Source organism: Oreochromis aureus, linkage group 10 (assembly GCF_013358895.1).
Source record: "Oreochromis aureus strain Israel breed Guangdong linkage group 10, ZZ_aureus, whole genome shotgun sequence".
NCBI lineage: Eukaryota > Metazoa > Chordata > Actinopteri > Cichliformes > Cichlidae > Oreochromis > Oreochromis aureus.
Window position 1 is genome coordinate 11,357,426 of NC_052951.1, and position 15,762 is coordinate 11,373,187.

Consider the following 15,762-nt stretch of genomic DNA (forward strand, 5'->3'; position numbering starts at 1 on the left):
ACTCATATATAGAGCACACACAAACACCAGGAAGCCCAGCAGAGGAAGGGGGTGGGGTTGAGTAGGCGGGGTCCTCTCTCTTTCAGTCTTTCGGTGTCCAGACGACTTGATCTAAAGGGAAAACACTGATGTGTCCAGGCAGGCCCCGTAGAAGGAGATAGGAGGCAGAAAAGAGGAGAGAAGGAGGTGAAAGAAAGGAAAGGAAAGACAGAACCATGGAGGAGGAAGAGGAGGAGGTGCTGTGCTACTTGGACAGGGTTCTGGAGGAGGAGGAGGAGGAGTTTGAATATGGAGATGGGGAGCTGGATCCCATCACTACGACACATAGGCAGTTCAAGGTGAGGCATGAGCTGGAGAGGAGCTGGATGCAGAGGAAAACGCGCGCACACACACACACACACACATACAAACACACATACGTACACACTTTTGCAATACTGCCTTTCAAAATGGAAAATCCCAGTCAGTGTATTGGTGTCTTTGTGGCGTGACGTGTGCTTCTTCTCAGAGCCATCTGTGCTGCAAAAGTGTGTGTTTGTGTGTGTTTGTGTGTGTGTAAGAGTGCGAGAGTGACAGCCATTGGTGTGTCAGCGTGGCCCGATGAGGCAGCGGCTCTGCAGCGCATGTCTGTGCACAGTGCTGCTGCTTTTTAAAGCCGGCCGCTTTCTGTTTCTCATGCTTTACTTCTGTGTTTGTGCGCCTCTGTGTGTACTCCTCCCTGCAGATGAACTGATAAAAAGTAGAGCTACTTTAAACTTTCTCTGCCCATTCAAGGTCTCAGCTCTGTTATCAGAGGGCAGAGGGCAATGCAGGAAAGTACGCAGTGTTTGTCTGTGTGAAAAGCCTAGTTGTGACTCATAGGAGCAGGTTGCTGTGGAAAAAAATCACCTCTCATGGACTCCTCGTCTTGCCCTCTTGCCACACAGTAGCTCTTTGTACACAGCAGGGGGAAAATATTCCTTTTTCCTGTCTTTTTTCTTCTTCGTTGAGTTGTGACTTATTTGTTACTGAAAGAAATGAACTGAATATGTCTGCAACGTTTTGGTTAGTCAAAAGGACAGGACACCTTTTGTGGGTTATGATGTCATATTTTAGACCTCAGCTATTCTGAGATATCATTTTAATAAGAACACAGTGACTGGAGACACTCTCGGTGCTTAAAATAAATGTTGACCAGCAGTAATTCACATCACATCAAAGATTTTTCTCTTAGTTTCAAGTGTGTCTCATTTCTGGCTTTAGTTTTGAGCTTTAGGTTCTTTTAAAAGAATACGAGCAAAGAGAAAGGCTCAGAGGATTAAACTAAACAGAATTCTGGCCATGTGCTGCATTAATCCTTCATATTAATGTAAATGCAAGTAAGTGTCAGTAAGGACTTCCCTGACAGTTTATTTAACCAACAGAAAAATGATCAATAGAAATCATCCCTGCCTCTTGCACTGATTCACTTTACACTGTCACGGTTAGCTGAGGAAAAACTGCCAATGTGTGACAGGCCTCAAAATAGGCCCTTTGCAGTCATCACATCACGAGTGTTTTTTATCTTTATAGTCTTCAGCATTCTTAATAAAGCAGCATGTGTAAATGGCATATACTATAACACATACGGTAAATACTGAACCTTGAAATGCAGTATGATTTCCTGCCTGAGGGATAACATCAGTGTTGGAATGTGCATGTCAGCTGTGATTGGGTTAAATGATGAGGTCATGCCTCCTTCCTCGTCTTACTGGGCAGTCCTGGAGTGCTGATATCATTGTAAGGACTTGGTGGAATTAATAATTAATCTCTGGTCTCACAGCTGTTCTTTGGCCTTCTTTAAGGCACACATGTCGTATTTAAATGCCATTTTCTGGAGTTTATCTGTCAATACAGCAATATACCTAAACAGCTGCACTGATAAGGTATGCAATACAATTCAATTCAATTCAGTTTTATTTATATAGCGCCAAATCACAACAACAGTCGCCTCAAGACGCTTTATATTGTAAGGTAGACCCTACAATAATACATACAGAGAAAAACCCAACAATCATATGACCCCCTATGAGCAAGCACTTTGGAGACAGTGGGAAGGAAAAACTCCCTTTTAACAGGAAGAAACCTCCGGCAGAACCAGGCTCAGGGAGGGGCGGGGCCATCTGCTGCAACTGGTTGGGGTGAGAGAAGAAAGACAGGATGAAAGACGAGCTGTGGAAGAAAGCGAGAGATTAATAACAAGTGTGATTCAGCAGAGAGGTCTATTAACACATGTTGAGTGAGAAAGGTGACTGAAAAGGAAATACTCTATGCATCATGGGAGTCCCCTAGCAGCCTACTCCTATTGCATCATAACTAAGGGAGGATTCAGGGTCACCTGATCCAGCCCCGACTATATGCTTTAGCAAAAAGGAAAGTTTTAAGCCTAATCTTAAAAGTAGAGATAGTGTCTGTCTCCTGAATCTAAACTGGAAGCTGGTTCCACAGAAGAGGGGCCTGAAAACTGAAGGCTCTCCCTCCCATTCTACTTTTATATACTCCAAGAACAACAAGTAAGCCTGCCGTGTGAGAGTGAAGTGCTCTAATGGGGTGATATGGTACTATAAGGTTATTAAGATAAGATACAATACAATATACCTTAGATAACTTAAAAGTAAAGAAAAATATCTTTAAAAAACATATTTTTAAAGTGAATGGTTTTGTCTTAATTGTCGCTTCTAAATGAATAATTCTGTGTGAGTGTGAACAGTTGTCTGCCTCTGTGATAGCCCAGTGACAGACTGGCAACCTGTCCAGGGTGTACCCTGCCTCTCGCCCTGTGGTAGCTGGGATATGCTTCAGCCCCCCGCGTGGGCGACCCTAATTTGTCTAAGTGGAAGAGAATTGCTGGATGGATGGCTGAATATCAAGTTTACATACAAAACAGAGCATATGTCCATACGCTAATCAAACTTGTCGCATACTTTTGCCAGTCCGGCGTCACTGCAACCACTGCTGTTGTTATGCTGCCTGCTGGCTAACCATATGAAACTCATGAAACCCCCCCTCTCTTTCTCATAGTACGTGTTCTGATCATTACTGGAATTAAAGCACTTCGAAATTTGAAAGTGAAACTTTGAAACATTTTTCTGTTTGATACACCTGTACACTCAACAGTCCAGTATATAAAAACAATTCCTTTTCAAATATTTTTACTTCACTTACACAGATACTGTGACATTTTGATTGTCACGCAGGTATCATCTACCACAGAGTCACTGTATCACCATGCCATTGTTGTGTATTACATTAGTATCAGGAGTAACTGTGCGATTCCCTTGAGCCAAATCAAACATGCGGAGCAGGAAGAAAGATGAAGTCTTCTATGATCATGTTGGAAGTCCCTCTTTTTCTCTTTTGAAACCTGGTAATTTTCCTCTAATTATCAGTTCCCACAAAATGTAAACAATACACTATGAGTGTGCCTTGGTCTGCGTTTCTCAGACATCAATAGGATGTTGACTTCCCCGACGTTGACGTCAAAATGCAACAGTTGCCTGGAGTCATCACAAATAATTCTGCAGAGGAAATGAGATACTTAGATGTTTTCATAAGATTTCTAATAGGTTGCGCATTCTTTTACGCTTACGACTGTTTGTATCAATCTCGTGTTTACCTGATGTGGCGGTTCCACTGGCACCATTGCAGGAAATAGAGTCAGGGTACTTTCATGTGCCGTTAGTCAGAAACGAGCCTCGATAACAGGATTTTTGGTGAATGTGTGTGTTCCAGTGCGCTATATGTGTATGTAAACGAATAAAAGCATATTACAGCCAGGTCTGTTTTATCTTGCAGGGCGATATAGAGAAAGGAATGGAGATGAAGAGACTGGTGCTGTCTGGATTCTTGGCCAGCGAGGAGATCTACATTAACCAGCTGGAGGCCCTGCTACTGGTGAGACACTCAGACAAAGACAGACAAGAAACAGAAACAATATAACAAGGCTCATATAACCACGTGAACATTGGAGTGCTGCTGCTGCTGCTGTAGGCATTGGTGTGAGCTGTGAGACTATCAGAACACTATTAGTGGTCGATGGCCACACTTAAAGCAGGACCACAGATGCTGCACTTTACTGCAACGCTAACCAACCACACTTCCTCATGCTAAGTCGCTATGTCTCACAGCCTGCCGATCTTGGCCACATGTTCTACTTTGGCCAATATATAGTCAGATAGATGCTAAATTAAGGTATATAAATGCGCACAACAATTATTGTGGAAATTCACCAGGGCAAGACACCCACACACACACACACGCACACGCACACAGACACACACACACACACACACACGCTTTAATTAGTCACTAAGAACAAATGATTGCACTAGCACTTGCCGAAATCTGGTCAGGCTCTCAGTTCCTTCCCTTTGAGCTCTTGGTGACAACACAACGACTCATCTCGCAGTTCCACCAATAAAAAGTTTGTTCCTCTCCTCCTCTACTTCCTCAGTCATTCAGAAGAGGTCTAAAATGGGCACTGGGGCCGTTTGTTTTTATGTCTTTTTTTTTTTTTCTTCAGCAGATTAATACACTTGCTACAAACAGAATAGTCACACTTTACTCTCTGGCTGCATCCCTGGAAACCCGGTGTTAGATAAATAAAGCAATACTGCAGCCAACTTTGCATTTTATTTTTTTTTTAAGTCTTCCCAGTAGCAACAAATCTCTAAACAATCCCAAAACGTTGGCATAGAGATTCCAGGCTCTGTATTACATTTCATTCAGAGAGTGGATTGTATGCTCAGGCACCACAGCAGTGTTGTGCAAATGTAGTCTGTGGATTATTTTAAACAGGGTATTTGTTACGGCAGATCTTCATGCCACTCTGTGCCACTGTTTTTAACATGGGTTATTTGAATTTTTTTTTTTTTAAGTTGGAAGTTGCAGTTTTCTCTCCAGTTTTCAAAATACTGGATTCTTTCACCATCAGACAGCTTAATAAGCTGGTCCGATCCCCCCTGCTGCCAGGTTTCATAAACTGGGTCTTGACATGAAGGTGAAAAGTCAGGTTTTTTTCCCATCTGGGCCTAAGAGAGAGAAATGTTTCTTTATCTGGAAATGTTTCATAATCATATTCCATGTCTCCAGGGTATTTGAAACAATAAAATTATTCTGAACTTTTTTTTTTAATTCTAAGAATATTTTGTAGAGTTTGTAAATGTAATGATTTTATTTGTTTGTTTTTGTAAGACAACCAAGTAACAAGACGATCCCAATCAATGTGGATGATTATGGTGATAAATTTGGCACAGTCTAGGAAGTAATTATCTTCCTGTACTGCGTTTGTTCATTTACATTTACTGGGAAGTAGATCATAAGAGAGTCTCTCTTTCCCATTTACTTGATATAAACATGGGCTGCAAAGGTTCACTAAAAATGTTTAAACATCACCTTGTTCAGCTGCTCCAGCTCATGTGATATATGATGACTATTATTTTCCACCAAGGAGATGAAATTTAGGACCACTAGTCTCTAAATCCTTTCTGGTTAAATCTAATGAGGAATTTTCAGCTGACTGCTTTTGCCATCTCACATAGACTAGGACAGAGATACTGATTGTCGGTGCTTTTAAAAAATAATGCAACCTGTCTCATGTGCCTTAATACAGTAGGAGGATGACTCATGATTAGCCCTAGAGAGCTGACGTAAAAAGCCTTTATGTTTGCACTGTAATTCAGAGCCATCCTCCCCACGCACGCCCAACATGACCACTCTACACATCACTATGATTAACTGAGTTGGCCTGCAATCTGTCCGAGTACAAACAACACAAAGGAGAAGACTATCACCCAGATGAAAAGAGGCTCAGATTACATACTTATTACAGGGTGACGCATTTATACGTTCCCTTTCTGGCACTGGTCCTAATAGGTCCTTTTTGTTGGCCTGATCAGATGTTAGGAATGATTTCAACACATTTTCTGTGTTCATCACTCTCATACTTTATAAATGACTAATTTAGGTTAGACCTTTGGCAGCCCGCCTTATTACCTGAGTCTCCTGTCTCTCCAGCCCATGCGACCCCTGAAAGCAACAGCCACGACCTCTCAGCCTGTCCTGACCATCCAGCAGGTCGAGACCATCTTCTACAAAATCCAGGACATCTTCCAGATCCACAAAGAGTTCTACGACGCCCTCCTACCCAGCATCCAGCAGTGGGACGAGAAGGTCACCGTGGGACATTTGTTCCAGAAGCTGGTGAGTCTGACGTGGGTGACACAAATTACAGTGTGCAGATCTTTTATTTCGCTTTCCGTCATTTGCAGGGTACATGTAAATGGCTGTTAAACGGAGAATTGTCAGGCTTGTCACTGTTTGTACTTTGTGAATCACTTGTCTGAATTAGACTCTGTGTGCGTAAGTGACTGGCGCGTGCCCCCGTGACTGTGGCCTGGGTGCATTAGCAGAAAAGTTGCAGCTTCCGAACTATCACGCTGTCATACTTGCAGTGGATTAAACAGGTGCTTTCAGTACATAATGGAACAGCAGCACTGTAACGTGCATGTAAATGTGCCTGTGTGTGGAATTAGACGGGATCCTGGCCTCGGCTCGTCACAAAGTGGGTTAGAGCCGTGTATCGTCAGATAGGCAGTGGATAATGTGATTTGAAGAGATGCATAACGTCGCGTATGTACGTATGCTGTACAATGTTTTCTTGGTGGAATAAAATTAATCTGTATACAAGGTGTGAAAAGCCTGAAGCACCCATCAGTAATTATTTAGTTGGGTGGACCAGTTTTAATGTTTTGGGAACACAAGCCGTGGAGTGGCTGGTATCATTGAAATAAACACCTGCACAGTTGTGAGTGTACCCACTGTGGGCAGACAGGTGGTAACACTGTGGTTTGTAATTTTCCTCGACTGGAAACTCTGCGAGAGCACCAACTGTCTTTAGAAAAGCAGGAGCAGAAAGTTTTAAGTTTATTTTAGCTGCTGGTAACAACGAGGCTTTGCTCTAAAGCCGGGAGCCTTGGACACAAGAAGTCAACAAAACCAAGTTTATACTGGATCCTGCTTTTCAGTCCTGTTACTGTAAAACAGCCTCATTTTAGATTCATTACTTACCAGCATCAGAGGTCAAGTTTTCTGAAAATCTAGTGAACACAAAGATGTGACCTAAGGTTTTAAAAGTGGTACCATGGGTGCAGCTACTAAAAATCTTGGTCAAGTTTGAATCCTGGTGACCTTTATCTTAAAGTCAGAGGTCAACTTTTCAGAAAATCACCTAGGATTTTTAAATTTATACCATCGGTACATCTACTAGAAAGAGTTTAATTCATTAAGATACGATGTGTGATTTAAGAGTTCCTTTAACGTTCTTGATCGATGTATATATGCGTTTATCACACTGTTGAACGTATGTGTTCACATACCAGCCCCTTTGGTTTCACACCACAGCGTTGTGAGAACTTCTTTTTCCTTATCTTTTCATGGTATCATTTTGAGGAACCTGGTAAGGTCATTCTAATTAAAAACACAGCTCTTCAGGGAGTAGATCTCATTTTCAGTTTTGGTTTTCAGGTACTTTTTGATGTCAGCAACTGTTATTCACCATGACTTAGTCAGACGTGTGAAACTCAGCGTTTGTTTGTGACAAAGAAAACATTAAATAGACTTTAAGAGTTTTTACTTTGCCCATGTACAGCACATTTTTAAAGCTTGGATATTAATAATAATATTTCATTAACAGCTTGATGTTTATCCGTATGATTAAAACATTTGATGAAGCACTTTAATTAATAAGAGGAATGATGAATATTCAGACATGAAAGTATGTTGGTGTTAGTGAAAGATTTAACAGGAGAGAAAATGAGGACAGTTTTGATACAACTGTATAAAATCCTATGAGTTTAAGTACTTCTATTCAACAGACCCTTCCTCACTGTGGACGGCCAGCGCTAAGCGGCACTTATTAGTGTAGTCATCAGCTCCCATCTGTGCTGTGTATATGTGCGTACATGAATATGTCGTGTTTCAGCAAAACATTAGTCAGAGTGGCTGTGTGAGAGTGCAGATGGCAGTTTAATTAGCTGGTCTGCTCCCTGCTGCTCATCGTCAGCAGTATGGGTGCCACTGGAGCAACAAGGACAGGCAGGGTTACAGAAAACAGGCCGAGACGGGGATAAAGACCTGCTACAGGTCCAAGTTTGTTTTTCACCTTTCTCAGACGAGAGAAAGGCTTAGCTATAGCTTGTGCCTGCAAGGCATGCATTTGTCTGAGCAAATTATTGAAGTCTTCGTCGCTCCAGAGGAACAAAGTGGGAAAGGTTCAATTTAGTGTGGATGTGGTGCTGATAAAAACAGTACTACAACTCCATCTTTTACACAGTAGTCATTATTAACTGTATGTATAGTGCAGCCACATAATAATGTTTTTAATCATACATTTGCTGATGGATTTTAGTAGCTGGCTATCGTCACAGCAACTGAAGCCTACTCAAATTCAGCACAGGCATTAAGTATTGCAGCCAGGATCAGTTGTAATAGCTTTAGAGAATTTAAATTTAGCCTAATCAAAATTTGAGCAAACCTGAAAAAACACCAGCAAAGCCAGTTTCCCCATTATGTTGGGCGTTCACACTCGTGTTTAACACCTCAGACAATATCAAAGATGTACCTGTCTAACATGGTTTCACCCGATGTTTTTAAAGTCCCAATTTGTAAAACCTCAAGTTAGAGTTTCTGCCATCACTTTCTTGGCTGCAAAAAAACTGGGTGTAACAAAGAAGTGCAAGTTTAACTGTGAAACCACATGCTCATTGACTAACGACGTATGATTGATAACTCGTTAGCCAATGAGCATGCGTTTTCATACCACAAGTATTCTTCCATTTTAAAACATGGTATGACCAAGATTTACAATTCAGACTTGAGTTATTTATTATATTTATTACTTATAATATTACTTATTGGTGTATTTCTTTCTTTCAGCATGACTTAAATTGAGTGACTGAGTCCTTAAACTCACTAGAAAAGAGTTTGCAGATGTCAAGACAGAAAGATGTTTTTCTATAGACTTCTATGGGACCAGAAATCTTTTTTTTTTTCCAACCATAGCTATCACAATATGATGTCCTCACATAGAAAACAAGTCTAAGACAATTTTGGATTGGCTTAATTTTTCTGACCAGGAAGCTACGTCCAAGTTTTATACTGCCTGTTGCTAGCATGCTAATTGAGAGTTATGAATGTAACTAAGGGTTTGTGAATTTTGGATGAACATCTCTTGCGGTCAGGAATAATAGAATAAAACTAGGAAGGCAAATGTGGTAAACACTAGAACAGCTTTAGATCAGGCAGATAAGCATTTTATCATTGTCAGTAGTAGACTTTAGCATGCTAACACTCTATCACCTTGTAGAGTAGTAGCATTAGCATACTATTAGCATTGAGTATACCAGGGTTTTTTTTCATGTCCTTAGACTTATTTCTACATTATTATAATTTATTCAGGAAAGAATGGTAAGAAGAGGGTAATACAGTGTTGGCTACCTTAAAGAAAATAAATAAAAATTATACCATTGCTAGATAATTAGAATTTCTTACGTGAGGTCAAGAGCATGTTGTTCAAGAGTTGTCCGCTATATCGAATATGAGACAACCACTGGTTTCTAGGGGAAAATGTCTGTTCCCCAACTGGTTGTTAGTGCTTTGTGGAGGTTATTTGCTCTCCATGGGTCAAATCTGTTAGAAAGAAGATGCCGTACCAAAAACTTCCAAGTAATTGCTTTGGTTGTTAGCAGTTCCCTTCAGTTTATCATGTCTGTCTGCAAATACTTGCTAACTTCTAGCCGAGCAGTAGTGAAACGTGAAGAAATGCCTCAGCGCTGTAGCCAACATGTTTCAAAAGGTGCAACTTTTATTTTGGAGGAAAACTTTCTCCATTTCCAGTCTGCATCACTTTTTACAGTTTTATCACAGCTCAGAGAGTAGCTGGACAGTGTTTGTGGACAAGTCCAATCAAACTATGAATGAAGTGACCAAAGCAGTTACTTTAACTGAGAAAAAGGCGGTCGACTAGGGGGGGGTCACCTTTAGGACTTTAGACCAGTCATCTGTCATTTTCCCAGCGACTACCATCAACCTCTAGCAAGCGCTCACAACTGGTTGGGGAATACCCATTTCTAGGCCTATGTGGCTGGTGCCTTACTCACATGATTCTACATGGTCACCACGATTGTCACAAAATGGCAGCCAACTTAATGCCATGTGGTTTGTGGTCACGTGTTAGCAAAGCCTCAAAAGTGGTTGCACCATTTTACTGTGAGTGTTGTGGCTGACTTGATGGTACTCTGCACACACCTGTGCACAACTGACTGAAGAAGGAAGATTTTATCTTGGCGACAGAGGAAACTGTGGGCCACTGTAGAAAACTGAGGACGTTGCACATATTGATGGACAATCTAATTGTGCAGTTGGGATTTTTAAACATAAAAAAAAAAACATAACCAAAATATTGTTTGGTTACTGATGTCATATAATATTGAAGTTTTCATTCACTGCATATGGTTCTTTTGTTGCTGTTGATCTTTGTTACTTATAGCTGATCACTTGCTGTGCTTTAAAAGAGTGGCGAGTGTTTAGTTGAGGGTTCGTGTTGAGGTCAAAGCTGTATGCAATTTTTAAAAAAGGCACCCCTGAGCTGGCAAACATGTCCATGTGGGTTTAAATAGTCCGTAGGCTCTTCTACCAGCTGAAAAGTCTCTCTCCTGTGTTTCTTCATCTTCTACTTCCCACGTTCACTTTCAAACACGAGCTGTTGTTTTCTGTCCTGCCACTTTGACCTGTGATTTTTGTTTTCTGAAGCGTGGGCGTTTTGTCTGGACTGTGACTGACGCCGCTTTCATACTGGTCACAGTGCGTCCGAGAAACACTCGTGAAACATGAACTCATGAAATCTCATAACGTCATTCTGCTTGGTTTGTTCTTTCCAGCCAAGCTGCCAAATCTCCGTCTTTGGAAATTCAGCTATGACACACCGTGGTTTCTCTTTTCCATCCACAGTTTTGGTTTGACATAAAATAGTCTCCAGTTATAAATAGATGATCCACGCGTGGTGACATTTGTTTCACTCATCTTCAGCCATTGTCACACATTACGTGGTTTGACAGTTTTGTCATCAGTATTCTACAATCACATATTTGTGTCCTGATGTTTCCCTCCATCACTTGTTGCTGCAACATGTTTCGAATGCCGCATGAGGCCGCACACTTCCGTCACGTCTTTGCTTTTGAGCCCAACTTTCTACTTCTCACTCCGAAGGGAAGAGGAAGGAGAGGAAATGAAAATATGAGGACATGGAGTTTAAGGACAAAAGTCTTACTCATGGACTCATTCAGCTGAATCCAATCTCATTGCCTTAATAGGATGCAGTCAGCTCTTCAGCCTAGGCATTCAAGCATAGCTGTAGCAGGATGCATATTCATGCACTGCTGGTCTGCAGCTTGTGTTACAATGCACATACAGTGCTGCAGAGAGGGGCTGTTAATGAAAGAGAAGAGGACAGAGAAGGAGAGGGACTCAATCAGGAGGGACTGCAAAGCGCTGCTAGTGAAGTGGCTTTATGGGAATGTGATCAGACTATATGTGTTGACTCAATGAATTTAAATTGAATTCTGTGGCATGAAAAACTCTGGAAGTGATCATTTAAGGTGAATGCAAAGTAGGGCTTGCTGAATTTTATTTTAGCTGCCATCAGTGCCATGACATACTTGTGTTGACTTCCTGAGTCTCCGAAGTTCATTTAACAATTTGAATAAAATGAGAGAAGACTAAATGCCATCATCGTTGTCTTAGTTTGCCTCACACCTTCTCGTTGTTGTTTGCTGAACGTCTTTGCTTCTGCTTCCCCCAGGCCAGCCAGCTGGGCGTGTACAAGGCCTTTGTGGACAACTACAAGGTGGCGCTGGAGACGGCAGAGAAATGCAGCCAAGCCAACAGCCAGTTCCAGAAGATATCTGAGGTGAGTTCAACCTCCATGATTTTAAACAACGTGTAACAAGAGAACTTTTAAATAGCAAACATGTCATTTTGTTGCTATGTACTGCATTTTAACATCAGCATATCAAACTTGGCGCAGTAATAATAAGGATACATCAAACCTCCCCTTCACTGGTCTCAAGGGTCTTAAGGCATTATATGATTTCTCTTCAGTGAAGAGAACAGGAGAACAAATACACGACGACACAAACCAGGCGAGTCGAAACGTCCTCTTTTTGGCAGGAAACGGCAATGTTTATGGGAAATGTGGTCTTATTTTGAGGAACTGTTGTTGAAAACACAGTTAAGAGGTATTTGTGTTAAATGTGCTTGGGACAGCACTCAGCCAGCACGCGTATTAGGTAACAAAAAGATGAGAAGTTACATTCACAGAAAAAACATCCAGGCTAGTCTGAGTTTACTCACCATACGACTACACGCACTTGAAGCGCAGAGAATATATTGAGCGTTCAGAACAAAAGAGTGTGTGTATTTGGGGAGGAGGGGGATTGCTGGGAAGGTGTCAGTGATGTTAATTAGCTGAAAATGTTTGTGGCAGAAGTGACTGATAATAACACAACCCCTCATGCCCCCATGTCTGCTTTTCACACCTTAGGTCAACACAGGATATAGTTATAGATTGTTCCTTATTGTTAGGTGTGTTCAACAAAGATCGAGAGACAAAGACATTACAGTAAAGGAAAGTGCTTACAGAATCTAACTACGTTTATCCATCTTCATCATCCTTTAAGGAGCATGGTCATCTTTCATTTTTAAGCATCAAACCTTCCACTCCCTGTTATCTTTTACACCTGCAAAGAGTACATCTTTCACCATCTTACAATGCTGTGATTGCAGCCATTCCCCAACTCTCTGTGAATGGTACTCATGGCCAATGATCAAATCTGTGATCAGTGGTCATTTGCATATTAATGATCAAGAAACTAACCTTTTTAGTCATTATACAAATGTACCGTTTCTCCCGTCCAGATGACTCAAATCAGCTTTTTGGGACCTGCTGTGGAGGTTTGTTGGTGGTATTATTTACTTAAAGGGAAACTTGTGAAAGTTCCCGTGCCCAGTCTTCTTCAGCTGTCTCAGTTGGTTGCACTGATCCTGTACTTCCATTAGTTCAGCCTCAGCCAAGCAAGTGCAGCACAATCCTGTGAGTGTGCACAATTAATTAAATTGATTATTCCACTCTTTTATTTCTTTCAGAACCTCAAAGTAAAAGGTCCTAAAGACTCCAAAGACTGTACAACAACTAGTTCAATGGAGGGTAAGTTGGTGTTTGCTTGTATCTCTATGCATGCATGTGTGTGTGTGTCTAGGCTGGATTGCTGTTTTAAGATTCCAGCCCTGCCTCTTCTTCTTGTGTATGCAGTGGTGAGCTCTGGGAGGCAAACTGGTGCATGTGTGAGTCTGCTCTCTCTCTTGCTCTCTCCCGCTCTCTCCCGCTCTCTCTCTCTGTCTGTGCCTGAGAAAGGAGGCAGTGAGCAGGAGAGTAGAGTGAGGAGAGGAGAAGAGGGATATGGAGGTGCTTCTGGTCCTTAGACTGTGTTGTAACTGCACATACGGTAACGACTGCATGATATGAGCTTCCCGCTTTTTGATGTCGGGTATCTGTGAGGACATCTACAGCTTTTACGGCGCTTATAGTATACTGTGTGGAGGCAGTTATTAATTAGCTGTCAGACTGACGTTTGGACTTTTGTGCTCATGCCTGCTGAGGAATTTTGCTTTTTCTGAACATTTGCATGCCTGTGATGAGCTTTTTGTGTGGTTTTTGAGTGATGAGCCTCTGGAGTGTGGTGTTCACTCAGGCTGTCATACACGACTGTCTTTCGATCACATAGAACATACAATAGAGAGCATCTTCAAAATGTATCTGTCTGTTTACAAGCTGGGCACGTTTAGTCTGTATAAGGACTGCTGGCCCCAGGCTGCTCCTCGCACAGAATACTTATCTCAAGAGGATCGGAACAAGTGTGGTCTGTGTGTGTGTGAGAGAGGTTGTCTATCGCGGTACGTGCCTGCACTCTGCTTGCGCCTTGGTAACTTCGGCCGTTTTGGGGATTGCATTCATTTTGGTGGGTAGAGCTGTATGCAGTCATTAGCAGATAAGAGGAGTAGACTGTGCGGCTCTGTCGGGCTGAGAGTGGCTGGGTGAATGTTCATTTGTATGTCAGTTTTCAGTGGCATGTACCTGTGAAGTGTCTGTTAATTTATGCATTGCAAATGAGGAATAATCAACCTGTCCCAGTTGTTTTAATCTTTCTTTTCTCATCATTCCTGTTACAGATTATTTTAAAATGACGTCTTTGGTTTGCTGTAGTTTCACATGGCTGCTATGTGTCATGAAACTAGTCTCATATGCCCTTAACAATCAGGGTGTGTCAACACCCAGGGCACTTCCTTTGATTGCTGTTTATATTAAAGTACATTAATTACCCGCTGGGTCAGCCGAGGGGTTTCTCTACCTTAACTTTGCAACAAATGCCTCCTCTCTACTCTCTTTGTTTCTTTTATTATTTTCCCCTTGTTTCTTTTCTCTGCTCCATCAGCGGTTTTTTTACTTTCCAAAGTATTTAACAGGATCTCAGCTACAGTAAATGGCTGATAGGTTGATAGGTTTGTGTGTTTTCTCCAGTGAAGTAAGTCTGTTTGCTGGCCAAAGCCCCTGACCTCCTCCTAATGAATGAATACAAAAAGAAACACAAATACCCGCTCAAACAAGCATCTGATATGTTTTAAATGTAAATGGGGACTCATGTCCTACACCACGACCATTTTCTCTTAATCCTTCTTTATTTTCCCTGTTCTGTGTTATCAGTTCTGTCCTGTCCTTCTCGCCCTCCTTCACAGGCTTATGGCTGGCATTGGTAGCTGACAGTTTTGCCAAAATACCGAGGCCTGAAACCTGGCAGTCCTAACTGAGGTCTAAAAGTCCTGTCAAACACTTCGCCCACATGGTCAAGCACCTCGTTAGCAAAGATGAACTATTTGTCCATCAGCCAAGTCATCAAGGCGACCTTGGAAAAACGACCAGCCTCACTGGGACGTGACATCGACTTCCAATAATCCCCCTCTCTCTATCTGATTCTCGCTCTCTCTTTGTGTCTTCATCCTCCCTCGTCCTGACTTTTGACTAGACTTCTAACTCTGTCCTTGTCTGTAAAATACATCCAAGTCAGATACTCCACATGATGTGGAGTCATAAAGTGATGACGCTTAATCCTGCGTTCGGACAGAACTTGAGTAGATTTCTGTCTACATTAGCATTCAGGTGGCAATCCTTAATCTGTCTTTGTATTCAGGAGAGTAACTTCATTATTCAAATCTCTTGTATATAATTATTATGTTTTGCATGGTTGAAAAACTGCAGGAAAACGAGAAGAGAAAAAGAAAGAAGTAAAGTTTGAGATCTCTGAGCTTCCTTGATAGGTTCATCCTTAATAGTCTTGAACCTATCTTGCATAGTAATGCAAAGAGACTTGACTTGACTCTAAAGCAGTAAAATGTGATCTTGAGTTTAAAAAAAGCCTTTGATTGAAACTTGTAATGTTAAAAAAAAAGTTCTGGTTGCATGCTTTGCTGATGGATTTGACTTTTTATTTAACCCCAAAATAATCAAAATGTGTCTAATTTTTCATAGTTTCCTGATAAATGAGTATTAATCATTGATCAACTGTGATATTTAAATGCACAGTACTGTATGAAGAATACTATACAGTCTGAATATTATTGATTGAGACGACTCAG

General features: G+C 41.5%; 1 protein-coding gene across 4 annotated transcripts in view; it reads left to right on the forward strand.

Annotated features, from left to right (window-relative positions):
• Positions 1-15,762, forward strand: part of abr (ABR activator of RhoGEF and GTPase) — a 117,965-nt gene that overhangs the window by 50,780 nt on the left and 51,423 nt on the right. For 3 of the 4 annotated variants that reach the window (XM_031735585.2, XM_031735593.2, XM_039618243.1), the window contains exons 3-6: positions 3,814-3,912; positions 6,034-6,219; positions 11,876-11,983; positions 13,219-13,279. In XM_031735585.2, the coding sequence (XP_031591445.1) occupies positions 3,814-3,912; positions 6,034-6,219; positions 11,876-11,983; positions 13,219-13,279 (454 nt within the window). Of the gene's footprint in view, positions 1-81; positions 339-3,813; positions 3,913-6,033; positions 6,220-11,875; positions 11,984-13,218; positions 13,280-15,762 lie in introns of those variants that run through there. The other variant, XM_031735600.2, reaches the window with a different exon arrangement.